The following is a 16385-nucleotide window of genomic DNA, read 5'->3' as shown; positions in this document are numbered from 1 at the left end:
GGTTCATATAAACTCCGCACATTCCATGTGCCTATTCTACAACTTCTCTGTATATCAAATTTGGCCAAGCGGGAGATTCTTCGCACCCCTGCCCCATTTAAGAAGCGCCCGTACTCGGGGCCATCGTTTATTTCCTCAGCCATATTGATTAACCTGGGAAAAATAGTGTAGTAGTCATTCCCTTGGCTTTCTACACCGCTGTGTACACGCTGTTTAAGTGGTTGCCACCGCACCGAGTACTATTCTGTATTGACCGTTCTGGCCTAAATGACTTCCGCTCAATACAGATACTGAAAAACCAGCTGCCGATTTCCAGGTTCGATTTTATACAAGCCCTAAAACCAGGGGGCTGCCACCTCCGTCCTCCAGACCGTTGTGAAGACCTTCTTCTCCGCCCTGGATGCCGTTGTGGGCTTCATCCGTGACCCTGGACAGGGGACCCTTAGCAGGTACTAGTTTCCCGGGTCAGGAAACACCTGGAATCTGCAGAAGGCAGGGATTGATTCAATTTCCCTGATAGGACTATCCAAAAGGAGTTCCTACCTGCTACCGTAAGGCTGGCTCCTACGCTGGCTCTTAGACTATTAAATTATAATATAATACTACTGAAAAATACTTACTTTGTTTTGTTGTAGATTTTGTGATATCCCCGAAAACACTACGCAGTTTCTACATGGTTATAGTACCTCTTCTAGAAATACCAGCCCATAAGGAAACAAAAGTTTCCGATACGTCCGTCTCTCTCTTAGATATCAATAATCAAAATTTACCTTTGGCATATCTGGAGTGCCAAGACATTAGGATAATCATACCTTCGGCAGAACTCGGATGCAAACATACGCTACACGACGTAATACTCTTTCAAGTGCAGAAAATTTGCATAAGTCCTTCCGCTGTAAATCCTATTTGCAGGTCGCCATTGAGGCCAGATATTTACGAACAAGCAGCACATGCTAGAATTTTAAGCATTCCAGGTAAGCTAAAATATATTACGTCCACAGGTGGGTGGGTTATTTGTGCTAACAAATAAGTCATTTCGTTATTGGAAGATTGTGTGTATTTTTAATGTTTAGTAAAAAGGGAGGAATTATATTGTAACATTTCTTAACATTGCTTACTAGCTTCTTAACCTCTAATAATTGAGATCAATACTTGGTGATTATAGTAACTCTATAGATTATAGGAAATTTTCCAATTTAGGAACTGATTCTTCTTTATCGAAGTATCGGGTATATAATTTCTCAAAGCATGCCAATCCGATACTAAGAGAAGATTTTTAATAATACATTTTTGGATGTTCATAAATCTTATTTTGAATTCTATGATTGGTTTGGCCTATGCATAAGATCGTGACACAAGGAATTTCATAAAATCCGTTTTATTCATTTTGAATGTTGTTTTTGACTGATTCACTAGCAATCACCAAGAGATTCCGAGCTAAAAGTCGAAACATCAAAGTTTGGGAGGCAAAATGCCCTCCCAGAATTCATTTTTTTACGTTCTATGTGATTAAATAATAACACTCCATTTGTGTTTTTGGGGATTTCACCCATTTTATAGACTTCAAATAAATCAAATCAAGGATTTTTTAGGTTATATATAATTTGAACTAAATTGAGTCCTTTAGGAAATTCAAAAATTTTGCGAAACACCGTTAAACCCACAAAAAGCATGTTTTTCAAAACTCAAAAACCCTTAAAAACAATGACAAACACGAGTTTTTTAGGGTTAAAGGTGATTCAGCCAATTTTTGTATATCCATACTCAGTTACTTCAAATTATATAGGGTTTCCCAAAAGTAGCGGAACGGTCGAATATTTCTCGAAATGAACATCGTATCGAAAAACTGAAAAATAAGTTTTTCAAAAATCTATCGAATGACACCAACCACGACCCCCCACTCCACACCCTAGAGGTGGGGTGGGGGGTAACTTTAAAATCTTAAATAGAAACCCCCAGTTTTTATTTCATATTTGGATTTCTTACATATAAGTAAGCAACTTTTATTCGAGACATTTTTTTAAACTGTACATAGATGGTGCTATAATCGGAAAAAACCATTTATCCTGACACCATAGGTAAATTATAGAAACGTTATAATATCTCGAGAAGTACACTTCCAAATGAAATACCAAAAAATACGTGTTTAATATTTTTCAAAAACCTATCCAAGTTACACCAAACACGACCCCCCACTTCACACCCTGGAGGTGGGGTGGGGGGTAACTCTAAAATCTTAAATAGCAACCCCCATTTTTTATTGCAGATTTGGATTCGTCATGAAAAACTAAGCAACATTTATTCGAAACATTTTTTAGAATGGTTGATAGATGGCGCTAATAAATCGTCTTTTTCCAATTATAGCGCCATCTGTCAACAATTCTAAAAAATGTTTCGAATAAATGTTGCTTAATTTTTCATGACAAATCCAAATCTGCAATAAAAAATGGAGGTTGCTATTTAAGATTTTAAAGTTAACCCCCACCCCACCTCTAGGGGGTGGGGTGGAGGGTCATGTTTGGTGTTAGTCGATAGGTTTTTGAAAAATAATAAACACGTATTTTTTGGTTTTTTATTTGAAAGTGTATTTCTCGAGATAATAGAACGTTTCTATAATTTACCTATAGCATCACGATCAATCGTTTTTTCCGATTATAGCGCCATCTATCCACAATTCTAAAAAATGTCTCGAATAAAAGTTGCTTACTTTAAGGGGATGGGTACGTATTTTCGGCTGCAATGCTATTCAAATGGGGATTCGTTTTTTTCGAATCCTGAGAAAACTAACAAGTATTTTTGAAAAATTTAAACGCAGAATGAAAGATTACGTTATTATCGAGGGCCGAAAGTCCCTGAGAACTTCTATAATGTTTATTTTAATAAGTTACAGGGGTGAAAAACTAAGAGAAAATTTAGTGTGATTTTTAATTTCAAATATCTGATTCAAAATAAACTTTTTATTTATTCTAAGGGACTTTCGGCCCTCGGTCAATTTAGTCTTTCATTTTGCGTTTAAATTTTTCAAAAATATTTATTGGTTTTTTCAGGATTCGAAAAAAATGAACACAATGTCCGTGGTAATATTTTCCAAATCTATCTTTGTCTTACAACGCACTTAGTCGAATAGAATACTGTCAGCATATTGTCAGTCAGACAGTGACAATCAGTGACAATTTTAAATATTTGACATGCCATCGGGAATATTTTGAGTTGTTGGTTAAATAATATTGATATATAGTGTATATGATAAATAATTGATTTAAGACGTGAACTTAATAAAAAGTTATTTATTGTGTATTATTTGTGGAAGATCCAAGCAGAGAATACATCAGGATAATATACTCTGTGATCCAAGTATTTTGTTGTTAAAGATGTTCAAAATTGTAAGCGTTCCATAGTAATAATATGTATATTATTAAAAAATCACTTTAACACTTTTCCTCTTTTCTTGATTGAGTATTAGTTTTTATTGTACATATAAATTATTACAACCACTGAATACTTAGTTAGTGAAAAAATTATCAGTAGTAATTGCACAAGAGCTCTAAAATTATCGAATTTTCCCGAGTGACACTTTGACAGTTTTAATTTTACGACCCGAAGGGGAGTGAAATTATATCAAAGTGTCACGAGGGCAAAAATTCGATAATAATTTTAGAGATCGAGTGCAATTTGTTGCGATTATTTCATGAATAAAACTGTTCAAAACCAAAATTTTATTGTAATTTATTTATGTAAGTACAAATTAGTACAATTAAACACACAGTTGTTATAAATATTTGACGGTTGAAAGTCATTACTTTTATAATTTTTAAAACATTAATTGTCATTAATGTCACTAAATATATTTTTTCGTAGCAACGAAGGGCATCTGACGTAATATATTTGACGACGGGATATTATCAAAAATTATGAGTTTAATTTTTATTTCTGTAGCTTTCTATTGGTCAGAATCTCTTATGAATGAAATAATCACATTTATTAACTGAATTAATAATTTGCAATTATACAAATAACAGTTATCTAAGAACATTCAAAAGCCTCTCTTTAAGTTAATGATGACATTTTCAAGTAGAATGACATTCTAGTAATGTTTACATATCCATACCAGTGTGAATTTTACTACACGTAATTTGCCGTGTAAAGACAGAAAAAGTAGGGATAGCCGTAAAATATTTGCGAATTATGTACCGATGGCCTTAACATAAGAAATTTAAGTCTGTAATTAAAACTGGGGGTTTCTATTTAAGATTTTAAAGTTACCCCCACCCCACCTCCAGTGGGTGGAGTGGGGGATCGTGTTTAGATCATTAAATAGATTTTTAAATATTATTGAAAATGTGTTTTTCAGTTTTCCGATCCGATGTTTAGTTCGCGAGATATTCGACCATTCCACTACTTTTGGGACACTCTGTATATAAAAAAAACCTTGATTTGATCTATTTTGGAGTCTATAAAATGGATAAAATCCCCCAAAACCCGTAAAAACCAGTTTTTCTTGGCGCACCTTACAGAAAAATCTTAAATAATCAGAAAGAAATATATTTTTGATAACATAAACAAAAATGCATCTAAAAAATGCACAACGTCCCCAAAAGAAGTTTTCACTTCAAAAATTGATTTCGCCAAAGCGATGACGGTCGCGATGACAGTCGCTAATTCAATACTTTTTCCCCATATAAAAAGTGCACAACGTGCCTCAAGAAGTTTTCACTTCAAAAATTTATTTCTTCGAAGCGATGACGCTAGTGATGACGGTCGCCAATTTAATACATTTTCCCATCCAAAAAGTGCACAACGCCCCTAAAGAAGTTTTCACTTCAATAAATATACGTACAAAATTTATTTCGTCGAAGAGATGACGGTCGCGAAATAAACCTTTTTCCCCATCAAAAAATAGGTTTTACATTTATTTTAAATTTAAATACTTCTATACAATTTATGTATACATACACATAATATAGATACGTACAAAATTTATTTCGCCGAAAAGATGACGGTCGCGAAATAAATCCTTTTACCCCATCCCAAAATAGGTTTTACATTTATTTTAAATTTAAATACTTCTATACAATTTATATATACATACAAATAATATATAGCATAAGCGATGACGGTCGCGAATTCAATGCTTTTTCCCCTATCCAAAAATCGCACAACGTCCCTAAAGAAGTTTTCACTTCAAAAATTACGTTTTTGCGTGTAGAGGGAGAATATGGTCGGATAAAATTGCACTGAGTCTTAGAACGTAAAAAAATTGAATTCTGCGTGTGAGTGCATTGTGCCTATCTTAACTGGGGGTACCCTAAACCTAAAGAATATATAAATTACATTACTTCTCGTTTTTAGGAAGTGACGTAGAAGACAGACAATACCAGCTAGACCTAATAGGAATGTCATTATGTACGGGTGCGTGGGAAGACATAGATTCCGTACTTTCCCCTTCAAATTTCACTTCAACGTTGAAAGGGTTAAGTGAAAATCCAGCATTAGAATGGAATAATTTAGAACAAGGCCAATCCAATTTTCCACACCCTAGTTTAAATCTTTGGTATCTTACAGAAAAATTCGACATTTCTCTAATACTTGCGCCTGCTATGATCTACAAAGAAACGACACTCGTGTGTGGCCATTCAATAGAAATCAATTTTGTTACTGATATAATTATTAATTTATCATTACAGCAAATTAAATTAATATCTGCGTTGCTTCACGAGTTTGAAGCTTCAATGGAACCACTAATTGTAGACAAACAGTTTGTCAAAATGAAATTGCATTTACCGTACACCAGGTCCTACGACGAGTCTCTTTACGAAGAAGAAATTGAGTCTAATGATGTATGCAGGGATTCTGGTATCGACACGTTGGATAACAAAAGCATATTGTCCTCCTCTAGGATCTTAAAAACTTTAAGCGAAAGCGAAAAATATACTCCACCTAAACCCAGCAATATTTTGAACTCAAATCAGTTAGTTCCTTTCGATATCCTGGTCACAGCTGGTAAAATATCTCTAGCTCTTTACCAAGTAATCTTACCTACAACCGGATCCTTGAGAGCAAAAAACAAAAGGAAGAAATCATTGAAAATAGATATCAACGCGTCTGGATATGAGGCAGAAGAAGAGGGTAAAACAGAGAATGAGAATAACTATAATAAATATACACCTTTGGCTTACCTTTGCATAAGTCAACCAAACATATTTATGAATAAAAAGCAGTTAACTAGAGGTGTTCAGATAACTTGTTTTGATCTTAATTTAAAACTGAGTGGACCAGAATACCTACCCGTTAACCACATTCCTACTGAAGATGATTTTCCAGTGAATCTTTTGGAGACTAAATGTGGTATTCCCGATTATAATACCGAAATATATCCTGCATTCTTTACTGCGAAGTTTTCTAAAGGACTTGGTAAGAACGCTGCTCTGAATATTTCAATAGCGAAGCCTACGAAGATTTTGTGTTCGACAACCAAGTGGGGATACTTATTAACTGTTAAAGATCAGGTATGAAAAATTAATAATATATTGAATAATTTTTATTTTTTATTATTTTATATAGAACATCTCCGATTGTTTTATATACGCAGTCTTTTTTCTTAGTTGTTAATCTTCGGTATGTTTATGCTGCATTTCTTAATGGTTTACAGCAGGGGTGGCCAAACCACGGCACGCGTGCCACGATGTGGCACGGCGGTGTCTTAGAAGTGGCACGCGAGGACTTTTTCGAAAAATAAAAAAAAATTAACTTAGTAAAAAATTAAAAATTCGTCTTTTATTCTACGCCACTCTTTTATTGTACGCCACTGCCTCGCGCTAGACACGTTCACGTTATTCTCTACTCAGTTGATTCTCAACTTTTGTGCGAGACGCTTCAAGTCTGTTTGCCTTGTGAGATAGTGTTTTTACAGTTTATTTCCTTTTAAAACAGTTGTTTTCGAAATGACCACGAGTAAGCATCAACTTCAAAACGTAAATATGAGGACGATATCGCGATTCGTGAATTTAAAACTGAATGGGAAGAACAATTCTTATTTACTCATCACAACACTTCCAAGTCTTGCTGTTTGATATGTGGAATTTGTGTGGCAGTGCCAAAAAAATTTAATCTGGAGCGCCATTATAAGCAAGTTCATGGCGATTTCACCAACAATTATCCTGCCGGATCACGCCTACGAACCGAATTCATCGCCAAGAAAAAAAAATCTTTAGCCGGGCAACAATCTTTGTTCCAAAAAAGAAGTAATGACATGGAAACAATGGTGAAGACTTCATATGAACTCTCGCTGTTATTAGCACGCAAGAAAAAGCCATATTCCGACGGAGAAGAGGTAATTAAAAATAGTTTACTAATATTCGCTCAAAATGTCGGTGATTCAAATATAAAACATATGGTGGACCAAATCGCTTTGTCCAGAAACACCGTCATGCGCCGAATTGATGATATGGACCAGGATGTTGAAACACAAATTATCGGCGGACTACGAGACTGCAAATATTTTTCACTGGCTTTGGATGAAAGCTGTGACATCACAGGTAATCCGCAGTTGAGCATATTTGTACGCTTCGTGACAGATAGTTTCGATGTTGGGAAGGAACTATTAGATTTGCGCCAACTGGTCTCCACAACAGGACAGGATGTCTTGGATCAAGTGAAAAATGTTAATGAAGGTAGCAAAGTGGAGTGGTCGAAATTGGAGTCGGTTTGTACAGATGGAGCGCCTTCCATGGTTGGTCGAATCAAAGGATTTGCAACGCTACTTGAAAACTTTTTAGGAAGAAATGCTTTCAAATTCCATTGTATAATCCACCAAGAAGCGTTATGTGCCAAGGACCTCGATCTATCCTCGATCTATCCTCGAAGAAACGGAGGAGGCAGGTGAATTACTCCTTTATTGCAGTGTTCGATGGTTGTCCAAAGGGAATGCACTGGCAAGATTTTGGAATTTGAAAGAGTGTGTTTTGCAATTTTTGGAGGAGAATGAGGAATTGCCAAACGAGTGCTCTCTGTTGAAAAATGAAGACTGGCTATGGGATTTAGCTTTCCTTGCGGACATAATGGGACATTTGAACATATTAAATTTAAGATTACAAGGAAAATATTGTATTTTTCCAACCTTAGTTAGCCACGTAAGCTCGTTCAAAAACAAAATATCACTTTTTTATTCAGATTTTAATGAAAAAAAAACTCACTCATTTTAAATTCATGAAGGAATTAGCCATCAAATTAAATAATGTTCCAAATTACGATAAGTTTAAAAATTTAATGTCAAGTCTTCAAAGCTCATTTATTACGAGATTTCAGGATTTCCAGGAGGAAAATAAAAATATTCAACTTTTCACAAATCCTTTTTCCATTTCACTTAAAGACGTTGAAAATTATCCGCCGGAATTCCAAATGGAAATAATAGATTTGCAAAGTAATATTTTGTTGAAAAATAAACATAACGAGCTTGTTTCAAGTACAAGTAATTCAAATTAGTATATTGAATTTTGGAAATACGTTTCCACAGCTAATTTTCCATATCTTCACAATTTTGCTTTGCGGTATTGTTGTCGTTTTGGTTCGACGTATGTTTGTGAAGAAATGTTTTCAATTATGAATGTTATTAAATCACAATATCGTTCAAAATTAACCAATAATCATTTGAAAAATCTAATTTTATTAGCTGTAACAAAAATTTATCCCAACATTCAAGATTTAATTAAGAAAATTCAGATTCACAAGCCACATTAACCACATCAACCATAAACATGTACTGTACTACTAGTAATAAATTAATAAACAATCTCGAGTAGTTGATAATTATATTTTTTTACTATTTAAAATAAAAAAGGGTCGTAGAAAAAGTATAGTATTCTACTCGCATGTAATGGCTTTTACTCACTCTGATGAATTACGACACTCGCTTTCGCTCGTGTCGCAAACTTTATCATCGTGAGGCCACCACCAAATTTTTGGTGGCACGACTAACTTTTCATACACAGATAGTGGCACACTGTTAAGAAAGTTTGGCCACTCCTGGTTTACAGCATGGTAACCTCATTATATCGATGCCTCAGAAGCCAATCGGTGTAAGTCAATAAATGTTTAAAATGAGACAAGAAAATGTTTGTAAAAGTAGTTGCAGAAAAATAAGGAGTCATTAAAAATAAATAAACTGTCTTTATATTTTTATCAGAAACTATAATTTAAAGTTTAAAAACTATATATTTATCAAAATATAAGGAATATATTCATCAATACAAATAACGAAATTATAATATTATTATATATACAGGGTGTCCAGAAACTCTACCGACAAACGAAGACAGGAGATTCTTCAGATAATTTTAAGATAATTTAACCCAATTCACTTAGTCCGAAAATGCTTCCTAAGGAAGCTAGAGCTCTTTGAAGATGGCGTCTTGTAATTAGCTTTTCTTAAATACCTCCAGAACGCTTCTATTTAGAAAAACAAAAATTGGTGCACGTATTTATCTTCAAGATATAAATTTGATCCATCCATTGCAAATTTCTAGTACCGATCATAGGCGTCCGTTTTGGGTAGGGCAACGGTTATTCTATCGCATAACTTTTTTATCTTTAACTTTTATGCATCTCTGATACTGGATTATTAAATTGGGAAGTATTTTAGTACTAAAAGGTACTCTTGCTTTAAATCGGTAGGGCACACCGTTTTCTAGAAAAATCGATTTGAAAACTTTTCGCTTTTTGAATTAAAAAAAAATTTCAAAAAAAAAACTGTTTAGAAAGACGAAAACTGGTACATTTATTTATATTCCAGAGATAAGTAGATTTCATTAATTGCGAATTTCTAGTACTGGTCATAGGCGTCCGTTTTGGGTAGGTCAACAGTTATTTTATAGCATAACTTTTTGTCTTGAATTTTTGAGCATTTTTGACACTAGATTATTAAATTATGAGGTATTCGAGTACTAAAAGTTACTCTTACTTTATGTTGGTAAAATACTTCGTTTTTTGTTGAAAAGTTCTTTTAATTTTTTTTCAAATTCCAAAAACGAAAAACTTTCAAATCGATTTTTCTAGAAAACGGGGTGTCCTATCGACTTAAGTCAAGAGTACCTTTTAGTACTAGAATATCTCACAATTTAATAATCCGGTGTCAAAAATGCATAAAAGTTAAGGACAAAAAAGTTATGCGATAAAATACCCGTTGCTCTACCCAAAAACGCACGCCTATGACCGGTACTAGAAATTTGCAATGGATGGAATCGATTCATCTCTGAAAAGTAAATAAGCATACCAATTTTTATTTTTCTAAATAGAAGCGTACTGGAGGTATTTAAGAAAAACTAATTTCATGACGCCATCTTCAAAGAGCTCTAGCTCCCTTAAGAAGCATTTTCGGACTAGGTGAATTGGGTTCAATTGTCTTAAAATTATCTGAGGAATCTCCTGTCTTCGTTTGTCGGTAGAGTTTCTGGACACCCTGTATATGTAATAATATGTGTTAAATCTCGTAAGTCATTTTAAGGAGAATGTGACTTACACCGTTTGACTTCTGAAGCATCAATGTATTGAAAAGGAGACAGACTTACGTCTTTCAGAGATATCCTAATAATTTTACAAAATTAAAGTAAATAAAAAAATTCTAATTCCAAAGCAGGTAGAGCTCTGTATTTTTTTATTTTCTATCGTACAAAAGCCCAAAGTTAAATACAATAATACAGTTTGAATACTGTAAAATGATACTAAAGAAGAAATATGACAATAAGAAATAAATATACGACAATCACAGAGGTTTGGGTTAATAATTTATTACAAAATTAATAAAAATTCCTCGGCAGAATATAACAGATTCTGGTTACTAATAGTTACTGATGTTAAAAGAAGAAATCAATAAAAACAAAATACCAAAAAAGTCAATTAGGGGAGTGCATTTAGATTTTCACTTCGGAAAAAATCAAACAAGATAAAACTTTTTGTAATTTCATTAAAAAATGTTTAATAAACAACATATCAAAAAGTTCTACTCGAGAAGTGGGTGCTTCATTTTTTATTAAACAAATGAACAGCGAAGTTAGATGTTTTTTAAATAACTCCGAAAATATAAATTTTAGAAAAAAACTGACTTGACCATTGAAAAATTCAGAAAATTTTACAAAAAAAACCTTATATAAAGATTTTTCTAAAATTAAATCTCTAACTTCTGTAATTTTTTATTTATAACGCTAAAGTCACCCTTCTCACACACATTGGCGCACTGTAAACTAGCGTTGGAAGAATTGCACGGTTGAGTGTTTTTAACGTAATTCTTTAACTAATGGATCAAAAGAAATTTTACAAATTGGACATGAAAGAAGATGAAATAAGCTATCTTATGGTTATAATATAAAGAAATAGAATCTATGGACATAAGTACGGTGTGGGCGGAAAGTGAGCCTTACATGAATTTTGTTTAAAAATGTGTAACTAATACAATTTTACTTATAAAACTCTCAAATTTGCACAACTTACCTCTCAATCATCTTACTAAACGATGTTTTATTCAAAAAAAATCTCAAAAATTTAATTCAAATAATATGATGTCTCAAAAAATGTAATTTTTGAAAACTTCGTAGTTTTACAGAATTCCCACCACTTTAAGACGGTATTACTCAAGTTTGAATAAATCTAATAAATTTTTTTTGCTATTTTTTTAAAGCTTGGGATGTAATCTTTAAAAATCACTGAATTATTTTAGTTTAAAAATAAAATAAACAATTTCTTTTTGAGAAAACTAAGAAAGATAACAAAAATGTAATACAAAAACTGAAAATTATCAGCTGAAAAAATGTATATACAGAGTGATCAAAACTTTTTTCTGTAAAACTTACTTAAAATACATTTAATAATAAGCTTCAACAATAATAAATGTTCAACAGAAAAATTTTTTTTAGCTCTTATACAGTATGTCTGCGTAACGTGGAACCTATTGATAACTTTTTTAATATCAGTTTTACGAAAACAAGTTATTCTTTATAAAGTACTCTGCATCGTATATAACATAAGATTCAACCATCAAATATCAAATTTTGTTAATTTTGTACGAGGCATATCAAAAAATATGAATTTCACTCAAGAGTAAAGTACCTTTATATTTCACAATATCGAAATTTTTTATAAAGAAAAGTTGTTTGGAATTAAACACTATGTTCCAATATGTAATTATATCCTTCCAATCGAAAATTTGTTTTTTTTTAATATTCTTTCTAATACATTTTAATTTTTAATATTATTGTGAAAATTATTTGTTTATCTTTTTTTTTTAAGAATTAAATTCCATATTTGTTTGATTGGATTCTAGTTCGTTTTTCATTTAAATATCCGCCATTTTGGATCCGCCATTTTGAAATTTAAATTTTTAATCTTAATTCAGATTCAACAACCTGTTAAAAATAAATACAATAAATGTTTTAGAAAAATGTTCTTTTTTATGTTCTTTTTAGAAAATCCGCATTTTGGATCCGCCATTTTATAGTTTATAATGTTAACATTTAAGTTAGGTTTATCAAAGCTCTCAAAATTAAATATATGTAGAAATAAATACATTTTGTAAAGAAATTATGGTTTTACAACTATTTTTTAAGTTATCCGCCATTTTGGATCTGCCATTTTATAATTTAAATTATCAAAATTTGATTCAGGTTCAGCAACCTCTCAAAAATATCCACATATATGTAAACAAACACGTTTTATAAAAAAAATTCGGATTTTACAACTACTTTTTAAGGATTTTTAGGAAAAAATCCGCCATTTTGAATCCGCCATTTTGAATTTGCAAATTGTAATGTCAGATTCGGGTTCAGCATAATCAAAACTAAAATAAAAACGTTTTTTAGCAAAATAAAATGTTGAATTCACCCATATTCTTAACATTATTTATACAAAACAATTGTTATTGTTTAAACAATTAATAAACAATTAGCGGCGAAATTTGTGAGTAGAACTTTTTACTTTAACATATTTATAAACTAACAAAAAAAGTTTTAGAGAAATATAACCTTGTTTGATTTTTTCCGAAACGTATCTTTTCGTTCTAATTGCACTCCCCTAAATAACATGTCGAGAATACATCATGTATATTTTAAATTACATAATATAAAATTGAAGTTTGACGTATTTAGAGTACCTATTTGGAGTAAACTAACAATTTTGTATCCCCAATAAAGTACATGCCTCCTAGTAGTCCAATCAACAGCCATTTTCTCGTGGAATTTTGAGAACCAAGGTCGATTTCCTTGAAAATTTGGATTTAGGTAGTAATTATAAACTTTGTGAAAATCTACCCTATGCCGAAATGAACTTTTGCCCTTAGGGTAAAAACAACCCCATCTAGGGGATGAAAATTTTTTAATCAAAATAACTGTTGAAATCGATAGAGTGACCAATTCTGAGTATATTTTGTTCTATAATTTTTTTTGCAAAATTTACACTTTCCATGTTATTTGCGATTGAAACTATGCGTTTTTAATTGAAAAAAACTCACGTTTTATAACGGTTTTTCATGAATAGCTTAAAAAAATTTAATTTTATAGAAAAAATCATTAAGCACAAAATTGTAGCTAATAAAAAAATAAAGAGATTTGTGTCTAAAAGACCTATGTAAACCTAAAACGACTGAGTTATTGCTCTTTAAAGGATGGTTATTTTCGAAGAACATCGAAATGGAGAACCTTTAATCTCAAATAACTCGAATGTGGTGCAATTTTTTAAGAAAACTTTATTAAACTATTATATAAAAAGTTTATTAAAAAACCTTTCAAATAAGCTCTGATAAAAGTTTTTTGCATAAGAACTGACTGGCTTATGACGAAAATAAAGTCGCTCTCCGCTTTTTTCTTTTTGAAATAATAAAATTAAACCCTCGTCATTACAATCCTAATAGAAATGAATAGCTTCCCACCTGAAATTAACTTTAATTAGGTATAATTAATAAGATCCATGTGATTTGACCCCTTTGGAATGCTTAGTTTAGAAAAAATAGTTGATTAAATCGAAAATGACATTTTTAAAATTAAAAAAAAGTGCATTTTTGCAATTAACTACTTTTGATGGAAATAATTCACAATTTTAGTAAAAAAATGATTTTATTAACGTTTCGACGCCCAAATCGGGTGTCGTTGTTGAAATACAAAAAAAATATTGAATATTTTAAGTGCATTTTTCTTAAATAAATCTAAAAGTATTCATAATATTAAAAATTATTCAAATATTAATTGTAGAATTTCTTTTACTGAAAATTTTGATTTTTTTTGGTTTTTGTATTATAGTCCAAGTAATGAAGCTTAAAATAGGACAAAAACCTCGCAATTTTTACAGAATAGATCGATTTGCTTGAAAATTTGAGAATAAGTAGTAGATAGTCTAAGGATCAAAATCTATATGAGGCTGAAAGGCGCTTTTACCATGGGAGTGGTTGCCACCCCATCTCGGGGGTGGAAATTTTTTATTTTATTTTGACCACAAAAGTTGGTAAAAACAGTCATTCTAAACAAAAAACGTTCTATACATTTTTTTGATAAAATTAAGAGTTTTCGATTTATTCGCTATCGAAAGTGTTAGTTTTATATCGAAAAAATCAATGTTTTTAATCAGTTTTCTGCTAATGACTCAAAAAGTTTTCGTTTTATCAGAACAACTTTGCTTAACAAAAATGTATCTTTTGAAAAAATAAACAATACAGTTTTTTTATTTTCTTTAAGACCAATAGTAATGGAGCTATACTTTAGTATATGTTAGCTCTTCTTCGTCAAATGCTAAATATTGTAGTTTCAAACTCAAGAGACGAGAAAACTGTGCATTTTTCGAGGATAACTTGTTCAAACTAATTTAAAGTATTTAAAAATATCTATCTACAGAAATAAAAAAAACTCTAGCTTAAAAATTGAGTGACTTATTATGAAAAGAATGTCAGTCCCTATTTTTTCAGCGAAAAGGTGATCGGAAACTTCCCCCTACTTACCACCCTAATTAAAATTAGTCATTAACCTTATTTGGTCTTCTATATGTATGTATTATTAATCGGTTTTAGAGGTTTGAGCGGCTTAGAATAATCAGTTTTTAAAAAAATGGAGTCAAAAGCGAATAACGAATTTTTGTAGTTTGGTAAAAAATGCCATTTTCTTCAGAATAGAAAGATTAGCATCAGAGATACGAAAAAATATGAAAATCTAAAATTGTAGCTTGTTTAATTCCCAAGAACGAGGTTAGCAAAAATTTTTTCTATGGCAAAAACTGAGTGAGCTATTGACAATTAAAACTTGTAATAACATGCAAAAACCACCTTTACCAACCCTTTTACAGTCACCTCTTTTTGAGACTTAGGATTTTAAAAATATTTAATATTAATAGCCGTATAGATCTTGTAGAGGCACACAAAATTCTTTTTTACCAAACTTTCTAGGATAAAAAATAAAAAAGTTACGGTTAAAAAATCAATATATTTTTTTGAAAAAAAAAAGGAGAAATCAAATTGGAAGCTTAATAATCTAAGTTAGCGGTGTTTTCAGTCATTGGCCTTATCCTTGCTTCTTTATTTATGTATTAGTAATAGTTTCCAGAAGTTTGACTGGCTTAGAATGATTAGTTTTAAAAAAACTGGAGTTAAAAGCGAATAACGAATTTTTGTAGTTCGGTAAAAAATGCCATTTTCTTCAGAATAAAAAGATTAGCATCAGAGATACGAAAAAATGTTTAAGTATGGAATTGTAGGTTATTTAAATCCCAAGAACTTGGTTTGAAAAAAATTTTTCTACGGCAAAAATTGAGTGAATCGTAAATGAGTATAATATCGAAAAACATTGATTTTTTCGATATAAAACTAACACTTTCGATAGCGAATAAATCGAAAAATATTAATTTTATCAAAAAAATGTATAGAACATTTTTGCTTAAAATGAATGTTTTTATCAACTTTTGCGGTCAAAATGTAATAAAAATTTCCACCCCCAAGGTGGGGTGGCAACCACCCCGTTAGTAAAAGCGCCTTTCGGCATCATATAGATTTTGATCCCTGGACTATCCACTACATATTTTCAAATTTTCAAGCAAATCGATCCATTCTGTAAAAATTGCGAGCTGAAAAGCTTCGGTTCCTGGACTATTATGAATACTTTTAGGTTTATTTTAGAAAAATGCTTTTTTTTTTAATTATAATAATGTCATTTTCGATTTAATCAACTATTTTTTCTAAACTAAGCATTAAAAACCGGTCTAATTACATGTATCGTATCAATTATACCTAAATAAAGTTAATTTAAAGTGGGAAGCTATTCATTTATTTCTATTAGGACTGTAACGACGAGGGTTAAATTTTTACATTTCAAAAAGAAAAAAGCAAAGAGTGACTCTATTTTCGTCATAAGTCAGTCAGTTCTTAT

At 31.4% G+C, this 16385-nt stretch overlaps 1 protein-coding gene across 1 annotated transcript in view; it reads left to right on the top strand.

The window, feature by feature from the left end:
• LOC114333037 (intermembrane lipid transfer protein VPS13B) overlaps nucleotides 1-16385 on the top strand; it is a 187835-nt gene that overhangs the window by 79050 nt on the left and 92400 nt on the right. The window contains exons 20-21 of the mRNA XM_050655825.1: nucleotides 636-974; nucleotides 5350-6506. Of these exons, the coding sequence (XP_050511782.1) occupies nucleotides 636-974; nucleotides 5350-6506 (1496 nt within the window). The remainder of the gene's footprint in view (nucleotides 1-635; nucleotides 975-5349; nucleotides 6507-16385) is intronic.

Source organism: Diabrotica virgifera, chromosome 7 (assembly GCF_917563875.1).
Source record: "Diabrotica virgifera virgifera chromosome 7, PGI_DIABVI_V3a".
NCBI lineage: Eukaryota > Metazoa > Arthropoda > Insecta > Coleoptera > Chrysomelidae > Diabrotica > Diabrotica virgifera.
The sequence above is the reverse complement of the archived record's forward strand: the minus strand, read 5'-3'. Positions and strand labels throughout refer to the sequence as shown.